This window comes from Kryptolebias marmoratus, linkage group LG11 (assembly GCF_001649575.2).
Source record: "Kryptolebias marmoratus isolate JLee-2015 linkage group LG11, ASM164957v2, whole genome shotgun sequence".
NCBI lineage: Eukaryota > Metazoa > Chordata > Actinopteri > Cyprinodontiformes > Rivulidae > Kryptolebias > Kryptolebias marmoratus.
In genome coordinates this window covers 5,511,950-5,528,028 of record NC_051440.1, presented here as the reverse complement: position 1 = coordinate 5,528,028, position 16,079 = coordinate 5,511,950, and the positions used below count along the sequence as shown (strand labels likewise).

The 16,079-nt window shown below is 39.1% G+C and overlaps 1 protein-coding gene across 4 annotated transcripts; it reads left to right on the top strand.

Moving 5' to 3' along the window:
• Positions 1-633: 633 nt before the first annotated feature.
• abhd2b (abhydrolase domain containing 2, acylglycerol lipase b) lies at positions 634-14,648 on the top strand. 4 transcript variants are annotated; one of them, XM_017432897.3, is made up of 11 exons: positions 634-690; positions 1,314-1,365; positions 2,630-2,861; positions 3,781-3,956; positions 4,258-4,425; positions 4,644-4,827; positions 5,030-5,122; positions 5,509-5,610; positions 5,700-5,769; positions 6,533-6,617; positions 12,260-12,444. In XM_017432897.3, exons 3-11 carry the CDS (start codon positions 2,650-2,652, stop codon positions 12,442-12,444), a joined length of 1,275 nt encoding a protein of 424 aa, XP_017288386.2. In that variant the 5' UTR covers positions 634-690; positions 1,314-1,365; positions 2,630-2,649. The 4 variants fall into 4 exon arrangements, with proteins under 4 accessions (XP_017288386.2, XP_024865519.1, XP_024865518.1 ...); XM_025009751.2 differs by having other exon boundaries at positions 674-690; positions 1,293-1,365; XM_025009750.2 differs by lacking the exon at positions 634-690 and adding an exon at positions 847-1,004 and having other exon boundaries at positions 1,293-1,365.
• Positions 14,649-16,079: the final 1,431 nt, after the last annotated feature.

Below are 16,079 nucleotides of genomic sequence, written 5' to 3'. Positions count from 1 at the left end.
AAACAATGTCTGAACATTTCAGATGACAGTGATAAGTTGTGACCATAGCCTGATGTTTCAAAACACAAAACATGTCAAACATGAGGGAGTGAAGACATAACACAAACTTCATGTTATTTGAAATGAATCATTACACTAGCGACTTGAGTTTGAACATCTTATTGAATCTAGTTTGGTAGTTTAACTCAGTAGCTGTGACCTTTCATCAGGTGTTCACACACAAGTCTGTTTTTAGTTTTTTTGTTGCAACAGTCAGACCTTTGTTAAAATGTGTTTCTGTCATCAGTCCACAGGATGACACAAACCTCTGTGTTTCATCACATGATGTGTTTTGTGCAATTTTCAGGTTAATGTGAACTTGCAAAAACATGTCCGGCAGCAACTGCCAAAAGTCGTGTTGTCTAATGAGACAAGCTTAAAAATAAAAACCCTGCGATCATCATGGTTATGTGTTTTAAAATGTTTGTGATCTTTATCAGCTTCCTTAGACAGAGTGCTAGTTGCTATAAAGGGGTATTGTGTAGGTGTTTCCCGTCAAGCAGAGTACATTTTTGGGACATGAATGTTCAGCAGTAAGTGGGCGTATGTTTGACCAATGAAACTGGGAAGTTGCTCTAAATTATAAGGTTCAGTTAAGTAGGAAGTACTGCTGTTTGCAAGGGCTGCCTTCCAGTGTACCCAGTTTATAAGGTGAGACAAACCACACAGAGATCGGTCATTTTTATTTAACAAATAATTAATTCATATTAATTACAACATTAACATATAAAACGGATATGATGTGTAAGTAAAGAAAATGAGGGATCTAAATGAAGCTAGGAATGTGTTATTTGTTAATATCGGACTTGGTTGTTTTGTTAAAACTAAAAAGTCGGAGCTTTGCGAGAGGCACCTGAATGCGTCTTGAGCTCGCGGTTGGTCAGTTTCTCCGCCGCGTCGAGACGGAGCTAAACGGCGGAGGCGAATCCAGACAGAACCCGGACGAGCTCCACCAAAACACCATGGTAAAGAAGCCAAGGCGTGCTCTTTGGAAACTTTAGAGACGCGTTTTGACATTTGTTTTTTTTTAGTCCACGTAGTTGTCGTGGTCGTTAAATCCCCCCTCGGCTCCTCTGAGGCTTTACCTGAGAAAATAAACGAAAAGAAGAAACTTGTAGCGTCACCCACTCGTTTCAGCCCAGCCTCGAAAGTTTCTGGAGGCTCTTAAAGCAGTCGACCAAGTCGCAAATAAGACGTTTTTCTGCCCGTGTTGACTTTTAATACACTGTATGTGTGTGTCTGTGTGTTTACAGTTGTCATTTTGTGTTCCCCAGCTGTGAATAAGCGCGGTAGCAACTTTACATTAATCCAACTAAGACAGAAAAGGTGAGTGAAATTTCAGATCCACTGCTGGTTAATGTGAAGCCCCTAGAAAAAAAGTCACAGCTGGTTATGTTTCAGGACTTCAGATTGAAGCGAAAACATATTCTGTGCTGAGAGACAATATTTTGATTTTGAGGGACAGGTGTGTACAGACTGGGGAGGCACCATCACAGAAAGAGTAAACTACATCACACACTGATGATGATACACCCCAAAACATTTATGTACCTATCTGTGCTGTGGGTGACTGGTTTAATAAAAGGAAAAAAAGCATAAATTTATAACCACTTGGACTTTAACTCATGGATATTCAGGACAGGATAAAAAAAAGGGCGTGGGCCCTTTGGGCTAAAGCTACTTTTGGGCGCCTGATCTACATTTTTTTTGTCTTTCACTTATACAAATTACAGTATTGATTGTGATTACAATAATTTCAAGGTTTCTAATCACACACAACAGAGCTGCTCTTAGCTTTAATGTAACATCTGATGCACAGAAGAACTGTCTGAGCTGTTTCTGTTTCTCGGAAATAAAGTGTGTTTTTCCACCGACCGAAGGTTTTTGAAAGTGTCATTGCAACAATGGGTGAGAAAAGGTAGAGATGCAGAACGTCAGCAAACCCAAATGACAAGCAATTTTGCAACCCTTTTTTTTTTAGGAAGCAAAATCTTGAGATTACATAGAGCAAAGGAAGTTAAAAAACTAAAATCTGAAATGTAAAAATAAGACCCACTGCCCAAATCTATGAAAAATATTAGGTTGTCTGATAGAATTTACATCCATAAGATGCTTTTGGTGCATGAAGGTGAAAAGACTGAATAGTTATATAAAACATCAACAAAGCAAAAGGAACGTTTATTAACCATTCTGGCTCAAAATTGTACAACTAGTAGTAGCCTACTATTTAAAAAAAAAAACTGAAGCAAATTAAACAGAAATCATTAAGCAGCAGCTAATTACTGTAGGATTCAACTATTTAAAAATTCTTTCCAGTGATGGTGGCTTGAACCTGATTGGAAATAAGTAAAATAAGGTGTTGGTAAATTAAAACAATAACGCTTTTCTCGGGGCCCTGGGCGCCTGCCCTGTTGTGCCCTTTGGAAAGTCCGTTGACGGGTGAGGGAAGCTGAGGTCACAGTGATGTAAGTGCTGATGGATGTGGGAGGTGGAAGGGAGGGAACCAAAATCTTATATAGCAATAAAAATAAAATTCCAGCTTTTGTTAACTTCTCACTTTTGTTTTTGTTTCTCTCTGCACACGCGGCAGCTCTTCGGCAACACCCGACGATGTCTGCCGTCGAGGACGTTAACTTGCACACCTTCGGCCCCGAGCTGCCAGCCATGTTCGACGGCATGAAGCTGGCTGCGGTGGCTGCTGTCCTCTACATCATCGTCCGCTGGTTAAATCTGAAGAGTCCAACAGCACCGCCAGAGATCAGCTTTCAGGACACGCCGCTCAGCCGCTACCTGCTCAAGTCCTGCCCCATGCTGACCAAAGAGTGAGTGACTCGTGGAGCAGTTTGGACTTAAAAATGGTTGCCTTGAATGTAGACTTTAATTTTCTCCTTCTTATACATATTCGTATGTCACACAAAACAAGTGGAAGTGAAATTGTCAAGGGGGATGTTTATGTGAATGTGTGAGACATATTCGCAAAGATATTTTAATTACTAATATACTATATAAATACTGCAACCCCAATTCCCAAAAGGTTGTGATGTTGTGTAAAATTTAAATAAAAGCAAAATGCAATGATTTCCAAATCTTACAAATCCATATTTTATTCACAGTGGAACAGAGTAAACATATCAGATGTTTAAACTAAGAATTTCTATCACTTTTTTTGGGGAAAAAAATGTAATTTTGATTTTGATGGTAACAACACAGCTCTGAAATGATGGAACAGGGGCAACAAAAGGCTGTAAAAGGAGGTGGTATCAGTTAGAAAATGCTTCTCCAGCTATTTCTAACTAATTAGGTTGTTTGCCAACAAATCCGTAAGAGAAATGAGTATATAAAGAGTATTTTAGAGAGGCTGACTCTCTTAGAAGTAAAGATGGACAGAGGTTCACCAGTCTGTGAAAAATTGCATTTAAAAATAGTGGAACAAGTTCAGAACAATTTTACTCAATGGGAAAGACTTTGAATATCCTATTATCTACAGTTCATATATCATATCCATCTTGTGAAACATATATACATGAATAGACCCAGTTAAAAAGTTGAAAACAGCTACAATTTTGTTTTGACACGGGAGTATCTTGTCAGTCAGACGTTTTTGGAATTTGGTGAGAGAGAAAAGGTCAACTAAAAATAAGGCTGAGTTGTCCATGAGGAGATCAGAAAATCCTGTGAGTTTGAGTAATAATGCTAAAAAACACTGAACTAAGGTGAGTTGCTGTGCTTCTTTCTTCTCAGATACGTTCCTCCACTGCTGTGGGGGAAGAGCGGTCATCTCCAGACAGTCCTGTATGGGAAGATGGGGCGTGTTAACACTCCAACACCCTGTGGGCTCCGCAAATTCCTCCCGATGCAGGACGGAGCCACGGCCACCTTTGACCTCTTTGAGGCTCTTGGAGAGCACAGCACAGGAGGTTAGAGGCTAACACTTTAATCATGCAAATTTACGTCCTAATCTAAAAAGCTCGCTCAACGGTTTTCTGCATTGTTCCGTCATTTCTCCTGAGTTTCACGTGCTTGTTTGGCTTACGGGTATATTAACTCTCAAGAATGCACAAGCAAGAATGACTCTCAAGAGGGAAGATGCTCAGCATTGTGGCAACCAATTAGATCAACACACATGCAAAACCTTCACTTTTACCAGCGCTCGTGACTCCTGTTTTTTGTTTTCTTTTGTGTTTGCGTCCCTTCTTTATCTTTCTGTGTGCATGTCAGATGACATCACCATGGTAATCTGCCCTGGGATTGGTAACCATAGCGAGCACAACTACATTCGGACCTTTGTGGATTACTCCCAGCGGCACGGTTACCGCTGCGCCGTCCTCAACCACCTGGGAGCTCTGCCGAACGTGGAGCTCACCTCCCCGCGCATGTTCACCTACGGTAAACAGAGAGCACAACTTTTTTTCAGTTTGTGACTCAGTGACGGGAGTGGCAGGCTGAAATTGGTCATCTTGTTTGTATGGCTTGCTTAAACGGATTACACAAGAACCACAGAGCACACAAAAGAGACCTTTTGACATTTGATGAATATTTTAAGTCTAGTTAGTCACCCAAACACACACAACTTGTGTTTAGATAAGCGTGTTTCTTGTTTTCAGGTTGTACTTGGGAGTTTGGGGCCATGGTGGGCCACATCAAACAGGCTTTCCCCCAGACTCTGCTGGTGGTGGTGGGCTTCAGTCTGGGAGGAAACATCGTCTGTAAGTTCCTCGGAGAGAAGCGATCCAACCAGGAACGAGTGCTGTGCTGCGTCAGCGTCTGCCAGGGATACAGCGCCCTCAGGTTTGTTGGCTCATGTTGAGGAAATTAGTTTTTTATTGCCCAAATACTGTCCCTACTTATATATTATATCCTCCGTATTGGCTATATTCAAACAATTTTAAAAGATGTAACAAAGTGAACATGTTTAGGTTATTTTGATCCTGTTTTTTTCTTTTTGTGCATTCTGTGTTAGAGTGCACTTACGTGTTTTTGTGTATTTTAGTGCCCAGGACACATTCCTTCAGTGGGACCAGTGCCGAAGGCTTTACAACTTTGCTCTGGCAGACAAAATGAAGAGGCTCATTCTGTCACACAGGTACAGAGAAAAAAAACAACATTTACAGTTTCATATTCACATTTGTGGATGTGTCATTAAACTTTTTTTTGTGGTTGATTCAATTCTCAAACAGAAACATAAAACTGCAGCGCTTCATTTAGGTCCTGAAGCAACAAACTTTGATCTTTCTTTCTTCTAGATGTGTTAAAATGTTTCACTGATTGTCACAGCTGATAAGTTTTCATAGAAATTTGTTGACTTTCTGCACCTACAAGAGACAAAAAAAACCCTCTTCATCATCAGCTTAATTCTGAAAAATGAAGTGCCGTCAGCTCGTAATTTTATTCAGTCTCTTTTATTATAAAACGTCAGAGAAAGGTGTAATGAGCTTTTCAGCCCTAATAGGTTTTGGTGTTGTTTAACAGAAGCAGTTTGTTGAGCATGACGTCCAGCAGCATCGATGACGCAGACCTCAACAGGCTGTACGCGGCTACTTCTCTGATGCAGATTGATGACAGCATAATGAGGTAAAGTACTGATGGATCCTGAGTTTGCTTGAGTTGAAACGGTCTGCTCCAGACTCCCTGTAAGTGACGCCGCATGATCCTAATTCTAGGAAATTCCACGGCTACAGCACCGTGAGGGAGTTCTACGAGAAGGAGAGCTGTGTGCACTACATTCACAACGTGAGTCACAAATGTTTCCAACTCTGTAAGGCCGTCCATGGTATAGTTGTGCTCTGGCTCTGTTGTAAACTCTTGTCATGGAAATGTTTGTTTACTGCCACCATTTGACTCATTCTTGTTGAATGAGTCACTCATCTGAGGAGTTTCTGTTAGCTGCTTTAACAGAACCTAAAACCCCACTCAGAGATAAAGGGTACTATAACTGTGGTTCTGATTTTATTAAAACTCATGCATTCTTCTTTAGTCTCTGCGTGCCTTCACACGAAGTGGGCCGTTTCTCATTTTATTTTGAGATTTGAGTTGATTTAAACATAAATGAGTTCTGGTGAAACGAAACGACTTTCCCTAAGGTTAGATTCCATAGGCTACAGCCTGTATTTAATGGATTAAAGATTAAATGAAAATATGTTATAAAGTAAACATTGTATCATGGTTAAATTTGGTGAATAAAACGCTAACATGAGCATCTAAATGTGAACCACTGACTGACTTTTGAGAAGATGGTAGAATTTTGTGTTATTTGACAATCTGATATTTCTTGAAAATTTTGCAGTTATGACGTACTGCATAAATGTTTGTTTAGGTCTGATTTTTCTGTCTATGTTATCCTTAAAGAGAAGAATCAGTGAATGTTGGAGCTCTGTTCAAAACAGAGCTGCACTTCTAACGTGCTCTGGAGCAGCGCAGAGTACCTCTAAACTAAGATGATCCAGATCCTCCCGGAGAAGAGCAGAAACAAACTAAACCTGAGTTTTTCCTCCAGGTGTCCGTACCCTTCCTCCTGGTAAACTCCTTAGACGATCCACTTGTTCATCAGTCTCTTCTGGATATTCCACGCAGACTTGCAGGTTTGTGGTTAATTATACAATTTGCTCGCAGCGTTTCTATGCAGTGCGTAAGAAATAAAAAAATTTTAGGACTTTACAGGTCTGGGTATGTATAGATATGTGTAGAGAGTTTAAATAACTTACTGGATTTCTTTCCGTCTTTTGGATTCTGAAACTTTAAATCCTGAAATCTAAAAATAAACTTGCTTTGTAAAGTGTTTTTCAGGACATTTAGAGTATACTAACTGCATAAGTCAAGGCAGGAAGATATGACTAAAAGCATTCCAGGACAAAGAGAGCTCATCTTGTATAAACTTAGAAGTCTGAAAGTTATCTTTACACCCCAAATCTGAGCATCTGTCATACACTCTGTAATACACAGTGAACAAAGAAACAAAACAGCGTCAGTCTCAGATATATTACTTTTTACTTACGAAAACAAATTATGGGGAGAAAATGATATAATACTTATTTAGTATGTAAGGAGAAAACTATAATAATGCAAAGCACAGGCTTGTTTACTTCCTCTGTGGGCTGATTCCCAAAATAATAAATATATTATTTTGTATTAAAAAATGTGTAAATGCTTGAATATTGTTTAAAAGTCACTCGTATCACATGATTAGATTAATATTAATTATTTGGACCAATGATAATTCAGAGCTCAGCCAGGATACTAAAACAGCCTTATATATTTTTATTTCTAATTCATATTTTACATGATTCTCAGCAAACTAAATGTCCTTTAAGTGGTTCTGACCCAGCCAGCGTGTAGTGGGTGAACTGGACTTAGTCTTAAGTGGTGATGAAGTCTTGTTGCAGCTCTCTGCTCAACACCGCTCAGCCTAGACGCTCTTCTTGAATTTTTTAGGGCCATGTGATCCTCCTTAGTTCTTGGATTATATATAGCACTGTGTGTGTGTGTCGGTGTGTGTGATGGTGTGTGTCTAAATATTCTCCTGGCCCCTGTTTGCAGTCTTGTACTGAGTCCGTAGTTTACATGAAATGGCCGCAGTGAGTGTAAATTACTGTGAAATTCTTGGCCTGGGCTTTTAGGAAACATGATCACACTACTTGGTTCTTTTTTATTTATCTTTTTTAAATACCTTTTTTTTTACTTGTTCAAAAATCAGTTTTCTCCTAGAGAGGATCCTTGAAGTTAGTTTTTCAAAGTTTATACAACAGTTTGACCTTATTTACTGAAATAGTTAACGACCTAAATGACACAGGACTTACTAATGATACAGGAAGCTCTTTTAAAAAGTAAACAAAAATGCAACAGCAGAGACGTGTGACTTCTTTGGGTTTTATGGGAGTAGATTTTTGTAGATCTGGGACAGCGGTTGTTGTTCGGCGAACTGTGTGAGAGCAGAGGTGAGGAAAAGCGTGTTTGGCAGGAGATGGAGTGAAAATGGTGTAGAATAACAGAGAGGGGGAGATGATGGTGGTGTGAAAACCACTGACCTCACTGAGCACCTTTAGCTCCACTTCCACACCGACGTAAAGGTGGACTGGATTATTTATTGTCACATGGGTAAGATTGCGGCGGCTTTAATCAGGTGGTTAGAAATGCTTATCCAGAAAACAAAGTGAGGCAGTAAAGGTTAAAAAGCACATCCTCTGGTGACTGTAAACAAGACAGTCCTTTAAAAAACAAAACAAAACAATGAACTGTCCTTATTCAGCAGGTAATGTATACGCAACCTGTTTCACTGCTCTGTGGCCACAGTCAGCGCTTTAGGTTTTGCCTCTTTCTGACTCACAAGTCATCCGTGCAGTAATTTTCGATTAAATAAACCTTCTGCTAAAAACTGTGAAGCTAAACAGGAACATTTTTACAGAAATGTAAATGGTGCCAACGCAGCCGCTGCTTTGAATTCTAGCCTAACATCAGTGTTTTTCTGTTAAGCTCAAAAATAACGTGAAACTTAGTTTTGTAATAATCTAAATGAGGAAAAAAATGTCTTCATTCTGATAAATAAACTGTACAAGAAGTGTTAAGAGAACCAAGATCAAAAGAAATAATAAAGCTGTTGCCAGTGGATAATTATGGTCACCACGGTAATCACGCACCTGTGTCTACCACTCACTGACCGTGTTTTTAATAAGACAGGCAGACAGAAATATAGGGCAGAAATTAAGCCTCAGACAAACAGTCACTGTATGAAAACTGTAAGCTTAATGGAGATATCTTGTAAAGCATACATGACAGCGTCCGGTCGTCAAACATGTTTGATTTTTTGATTACTGTGTCTTATGTACTGTAGGAGACATGACAAGTTAAAAAGACCCATCACTTCCAGTTGCGCAAAAACCATCAGAGACATCAAAATGCCAGTTCAGCCATTTAGAGTCCAACTTTCTGTGACCCATTTAAACTTTGACTGGTGTTTCCTCTGTGTAGTATGCCATGGTTATAGAGCTCCAAAGAGGGCTGGGTTTCCTCTCTCGTTTCGCCAAATCCCCATTGCTGTACACGTAGAAATCTTTTACAGCTTTTATCAAATTTCTACACCATATAATGTACTGCTACCAAAAGTCATAGCACACTGTTCCTGATTAAGCAGCACTTTTTTCTTTTTTTTTTTTTTTTTTTGGGGGGGGGGGTTATCCAAAATTGTGTTAGAAAAGTAAGAATAACAGCCAAAAAGTAATAAGTATCCTTCAGTATTTATGCAACCTTTAGAACTTGAGACGAGAACATTGTTGTACTGGTTTTGTTTTTTCAAAGATTAGCACCTAGCTTGAGGTTTGTTTCCGGTTCTCTTCCTGCACACGGATAATTTTACTGTCATTGTAAAACAGAGACAATAAAACTGTTAATATGTAACTTGTTCATCTCTCGTACGCCTACATTTACTTTATACTTTAATACGGTTTAATCTGATTTCCTCTCAACTTCTCTAATACGTGAGTTCGGGCAGCCAGTTTTTCTTTCCAAGAGCTGCACGGGGCCCAGGCCGGACCAGACAAGTAGTGAATGTTGAGCTTGGCCAGCTGACACGAAACACAACTCCGACAACACACGCTGTGTTTGCTACATGTGCACATTAGCGGCCTGCTAACGTGATAAGCCAGCAGCAGTGTGCCGGGGTTGGGTTTCTCTGGGTGTATTTTAGGGGATTTCTTAAAGCAGCTCTCAAGATTCTCAGGGTTAAACAATTGTTTTAAAGCAGTGGGTCAAATAACAGCACGTGTGTTTGCACACTGTTTTGAACTGCAAAAGCATAAATAATTACCATCTTGATCAGTGCTTTTCATCTCTGCGGGACATTGTAGTGTCTTCAGGCAAACTTTAGGCAAGACTATTTAAAAGCGTCACTGCTAAACACCTATTTGGTGAAAAAAAAAAACCCCAACCAAACAAAAAAGAAATAATTCAAGCCCTAGCATTCCTTAACGAGTTTTAAACTAAGATCATGTTACGCTGAGAAGGAACAGAGTTAGTGCTTTGGTCAAACCTTTTATATGACGTTAAACCCTCCTTAAGCATTGTGGGAACTCGGAAGATGTGTTAGTGCTCAGAGTATGTCTTGGGGATGACTTTCTGCTACTATCACACCACAATTTGCTCAAAATCTGTAAAATTGACAGCGTTATAGCCATTTTTGTGTTGACTAAGCTTGATTAGCTGTGCAGCCCATGTCGAATTGACTTGGCTCCAAATATTGATGAGTTGTAGAAGTACATCCAATAAATACTTTTTGAGAGTTTCATTAAAATCCGTCCAGGAGTTCAGGACATGATTTGCTAACAGACAGACAGACAGGGTTGACGCCAACAGTTGAAGCCAAAGTTTTAAACAAAAACATTACGCAACGTGTAGCACTCAAAGTATGTGTTGACAGTGAGGCTCAGCTACTAGCACGCCAAATTTTAGCTTAATATCTGTAAAATTGGCAGAGATTTAGCCATTTTAGTGTTAATAAGGTTGCTTAGCTGTGATGGGTGTCTTGAATGGGGTTAAATTCAAAAGTTAATGAGTTGTAGATGTTCATCCAATGATTACTTTAAGCGTTTCAGTGAAATCCGTTTGGTGGTTCATGAAATATTTTGCCAACGCCACTGTCAAACAAACACATGCACGCACACACAGACACGGGCAAAACCACCGTTGCTGCTTTACCTTCGGCGGCGGGCGATAATTAGTGTTTAGCTGGTGATTATAGTGGCTCATTTAACCAGACCGTTCCCTCGGGGAGTTGACGAAATTAAAACAGAGTCAAGACGCAAGTGAACATCAGTGGATCGAGTTCAAGGGAACATTACTCACATTAAAAAGGTGGACACTGGCACGTTTTAACACAGAAATCTAAAGTAACAGGGCGACAACAATATAATCAGAAGGGAAACTTAAACCTGTTGAGCAGGAATTCTTGGTAACATGTAGTTAAACTCCCACGGTGAGCAGAAGCGTTGTGGAATTACTGACACGGCTTTGGTTCTGTGTGACAAAAATAAGTTTGTTTTTTTTAATCCTTTTATAGCTTTTGACTTCACATTTGTGAGTAATATTCATGAGATTTACCAGCTCTGTGAAAAGAGCTGGGACTAATTAATTATATGATGGAAGTAAATAAGACGGGAGTGATTAGTGTTACACTGCTCTGACTTTTCTTTCAGCGTGTTTCAGTACATTTATCAACTCTTCTTCTGAATTGATTATATTCTGGCATGTTTTTACAGCTATACTGGTACAAAACATCCTTAAGTGTTGTTTTCTTTAGGAAAAAAGCATCAAGTTTGGAGTTATCTTGGTCAGAAAAAATATTTACTGATAGCTGATAGATGAACTAACTCCAGAGTTATCTACAACATCTCAATAAATAGGAATATCTTTGAAAAGTTTCATTTCAAAAAGTGAAACTCGTTCATTACATAGATTCACCACCTACAGAGTGATATATATCAAGTGTTTTGGTTATTTTTGATGATTATGGCTTACAGCGAATGAAAACCCAAAATTGGGTTTCTCAGAAAATTAGAATATTACATAAGCCCCACATAAAAAAGATTTTTAATACATAATGTTGGCCTGCTGATGTACTGTACAGTATATGCAGTCAGTGCTCGATCAGGGCTTCTTTTGAACGATTTACTCCTTTAATGTTACGTGGTCCTTAAAGCTGACAGCTTGGATTCTGTGCCTCTCTACTCTTCCTCCGGACCTTGATGTCCAAATGAAATGCAAAATTGACTTTGATCTGAAGAAAGGGCATTGTAGTGAGCTACAGTCCAGTCCTTTTTAGTCCTCAGCTCAGGTAAGATGGTTCTGACGTCTCAGGAGTGGCTCGACCCAAAGAATGTGACAGTTGTGGCTCAGGTTACAGATACGTCTGTGTGGTGACTCTGACGCCAGCTGCAGCCCACACATTGCGAAATTATTAGTCTTTTGTAACATTTAAATTTTCTGAGGAACTCAGTTTTGTTTTTCCTTTAGCTGTTAGCCAGAAACATAAAAAATGATCAGCAATAAATGCTTGAAACAGATCCCTCTGTGGAATGAATCTACAGGTGAGTTTCACTTTATGAATTTGCAAGGATATTCTAATTTATTGAGATGTAACCTGTAAGCTAAAAAGTGACACGTCTGTCAGGATGTTTCAGAATTTGTTTGGTGAATTGACACCTCACATGCCTTTCTGTTTGTTGTGCCTTTTTAGAGAAGATGCCCAATGTGCTGTTTGCCCTGACCCAGCACGGAGGACACATGGGCTTCTTTGAAGGAGACGTGCTGTTCCCGCAGCCCCTCACCTGGATGGACAAGACCATCGTGGAGTACACCAACGCCATCTGCCAGTGGGAGAACAAGGACGGGTCTGCCAGACAAGAAGCAACGAGGAAGTGAACTCTTAGTGGGTGACACGCACACGTTCAGGGCCAAACATACAAAGACTGATGAGCACTAATTCAGCTCCAGCTGTGTGTGTGTACTTCTGCACATTTCAGCTGTTTATTGTTCTAACTTCACCTCCGATGTAACGGTCGTAGTTCACCCTCTGCTGGTGTTTTACAGTCTGCTGCGTCTTCAGTTTTAACAGACAAGTGATGCAATTTGCAGAGTAGTACCATGACTAATTGACCTTACACCTCTACACGGTTTCTCGTATGGCTTTTCAATACAAAGCACCGTTTAAAATGTTCATTCAGACTGATGGATGAATGCTCCAGTATTTATAGCTCAGCTCACACAAAACAGTAGAGCTTGAGCAATGTTATCTGTTTGGAGAATCTCAGAGTGATCAAAGTACCTTTAAAGAGAGAGTTCCCATCTTTTGAACTGGGGTTCTGTGGAGGTTATGAACACTTAACATCTTACCTGTTGTTTGGAGAAACAGAGTTTAAATCTGACATGTTAGCCAGATCGCTGCCACTTTAAAATGGCTTCAGTCTCAAAAGTTTCATAGCGATTAATGCAAACACTGTTTCATAGACCCTTATTACATCTTCACTTATTTACATGGAATAATGGGGTTATTTGGAAGCACAAATACTTGCAGCAGCAGCAGCTAGCTGCAGCACCTCTGATGCAGCGTAGTCCACTTATAACGGGAATATTATTACATTTCTGGTTTATAAAACAACATTTACATAAAGGGCTATGAAATTACAGTGACAGGAGTTGTTTTAAGACAACATAAATCCACTTTAATCTGGTCCTGAGCTCGTCAGTCTGGTCAGAATTAAACTCTGTTTCTCTAAACTGAGGTCATTCAAAGAGCTGTCTACCAAGTGAGACTTGGTAATCCTTTTATTGTTTGTAACCTTTCAACAGATCTGAAATATATTTTTAATGTGTGGATAACAGGTTTCAGGTCTGAGATAGGAACTACATTCATGTGTTGCCACATGGCTTATTTTTTATTTACACTGGTGATTGTTTTCAGCATTCCTAATTTATATAGTTCTTTTTTATTTTTACTTTCCTTTTATATTCAAAGTCTCCTGTTTAGTGAGAATTGTTATTTCAAGTGAGGAAAGAATGAATAAAACTGTATGAGCACTTTATACAAAAATATTTTAGCATTGTAACGCGGACATTGCACTGTTCTTCGTCACTTTGTACCATTCCAAAATCTGCTCCTTAGTGCCTTAAAAAACTTGCGTTTCACCAATGCGTCTTTTAAATTTATTGCTGCAAGTCGTGAGAATTCAGGTGCCTTTTATTTTCTAAACTTTGCTGTTTACAGGGATCATTATTGCTGCACAAAATGTCCTGTAACGGTTCTACAAACCAGGACAGAGGGTTCACAGAAAATTTAGATTTCAAAGGGCTGAGGGGAGTACGAGTGGTGCACAGATTGATAAAATATGAGAGATCCAGGTGTGGACTTCAATCTGGACTTGTCTTGGTTCTTAAAAGAGATTTGTGTGTTCAAGTGTGGCATTTATTCAAGCTTAATGAAGGTTGGAGATAAGATTTAAAAAGGTTTGGGGATTTTTTTTTTTAATGCTGCTTTTTATATTTAACATGAGAAACAAAGACAAGGTGTTGTTGTTTCTTATTAAACTGCAATAATCTAATAAAAAATAAACAAAAGACTTAAAGACTGAATGAGAAGAGATGAATTTTACATGCAGTAATTGTGCTTTCATATATATAAATACTGAAGTTATATTGTTAGGAACTGTTTGTTGTTTTACTACTAAAACATTAATCAGTTTCTTGTAAAAAATAAACAAGGAAATAAATAAAATCCTGTTGGAGAATGTAAGCAAAACAGACTGCAAGAAGTCTGTGAAGCTGAAAGTCAAATATTTTGTTTATGTACATTTCTTACTGATCAACTGTTCAACCTCGAAAAGGTAAAACACATCCTGCAACATCCTGTAATCTGTACATATATGTCCTGATGGTCTGTTTTTCCTGCACTTTAACACATTTATATCCTCTCCCAACATGCCTCCGTTTGTAACATTTTGAATCTGATCATAATTTGTTTTGCTGAACCAAGGTTTTTGTTCACAGTCTCTCTTTTTTATGTTTTCTGTGTTCAAGGGCTTCGGCTTGAATTGGTTCGATCAATAAAATAAGTAAAACTTGTATTTATATACAGTTTATTGTACAGTTTTTGACATTTTTATTGGGGCACAAAGTTGCACAATGGGTAAAACTTAGTAATATGTATTCTAAAAGAGTGCTCTAAAACAAGAATCTCTGTACTTTCTTTAGACAGACAGGAAGCAGGATGGAGGGAGGTGTAGGTGTGTGTGTGTGTGGGGGGGGGGGGTTGTGCTAGGGCCTGCCAGTAGCTGTGTAATGCAAATAAAACACTAACTAGGAGCGTGACACTAAAATAATTTCTTTCAAATTTAAGTGATTTTGGATTTATAACTTATGAGTGTGTTCAGAAAGTATTTGCAATTTTGTTATGTTGCAGCCTGATATTATAGTCATTTAAATAATTTTTTCCACCCTCAGTATTGCACTATAACATGTTTTGTACACCTGGACTGGACTATTTTCTATCATTCTTTATGAATCCCCTCAAACTCAGTCCCAGTTGGATGGGTACTGTTGTTGGAGCTATTTTCAGGTTTATTTGATAGGGTTTAAGTCAGGGCTCTGACTGGTCCGCTCCAGGACATTCACAGAGTTGTCTCTAAGCCCCGTGTCGTCTTCTCTGTGTGCTTTGGGTCATTGTCATGTTGAAAGGTGAACCTTCGGCTCAGTCGGAGCTCCTTGGCTCTCTGGAACAGGTTTTCATTGAGGATATGTCTGTACTTTGCTCCATTCATCTTTCCCTGCAGCTAGAAAACATAATGCTGCCACCACCGTGCTTCGCTGTGGGGATGGTGTTGGGCAGATGATGAGTAAGTGTTGGTTTCCTCCAAACAGAATGTTGAGATCTGAGGCCAAACAGCCCAGTTTTGGTTTCGACAGAAGAGACAGTCTTGTTCTTCAGTCTGAGTCCTTAAAGGCCTGCAGTTCTGTTTTTTTTTTCTTCTGGAACTGAGTCCCGTCTCCACACAGGATCTGTGAAGCTCAGACTGACCATCAGGTTCTAACAAAGGCCCAAAAGTGAAAGTCTGAATACTTTCTGAACCCACTGTATAATTACTGAAGCACGGACTATTTCTGAACAAAGGGTTTTAGTTTAAATTCTGGTTTCTGCTAATCTGATGTGTAAAACAACCTGCGCAATCTTGAAATCTGCTTAAGACTCCAAATCCACCACAGTCTGTACGTTCAGTTGTGTATTTTTTTATGTTACATCACAATGTGTTTTTTAAAACTTCTCAAATGACATGCTGCTATTTTTCTGTTTGCTTGTGTAAAACAACACTAATGTTGTTGTTTTTTCCTGGTTTACATGGTTTTAATGTGCAAAAGTAAGAAATTGAACAAAAAGAGTGCTTAAATGTTCATTGTTATAACTTGTTTCAAGACTATTTAAAGGTGAAAAGTAATGGTTTCACGTGTAAAAACCAGACTAAAAGCCATAATGTTTTAGAAAACTGCCAGGAAGTGAGAAATAAGTG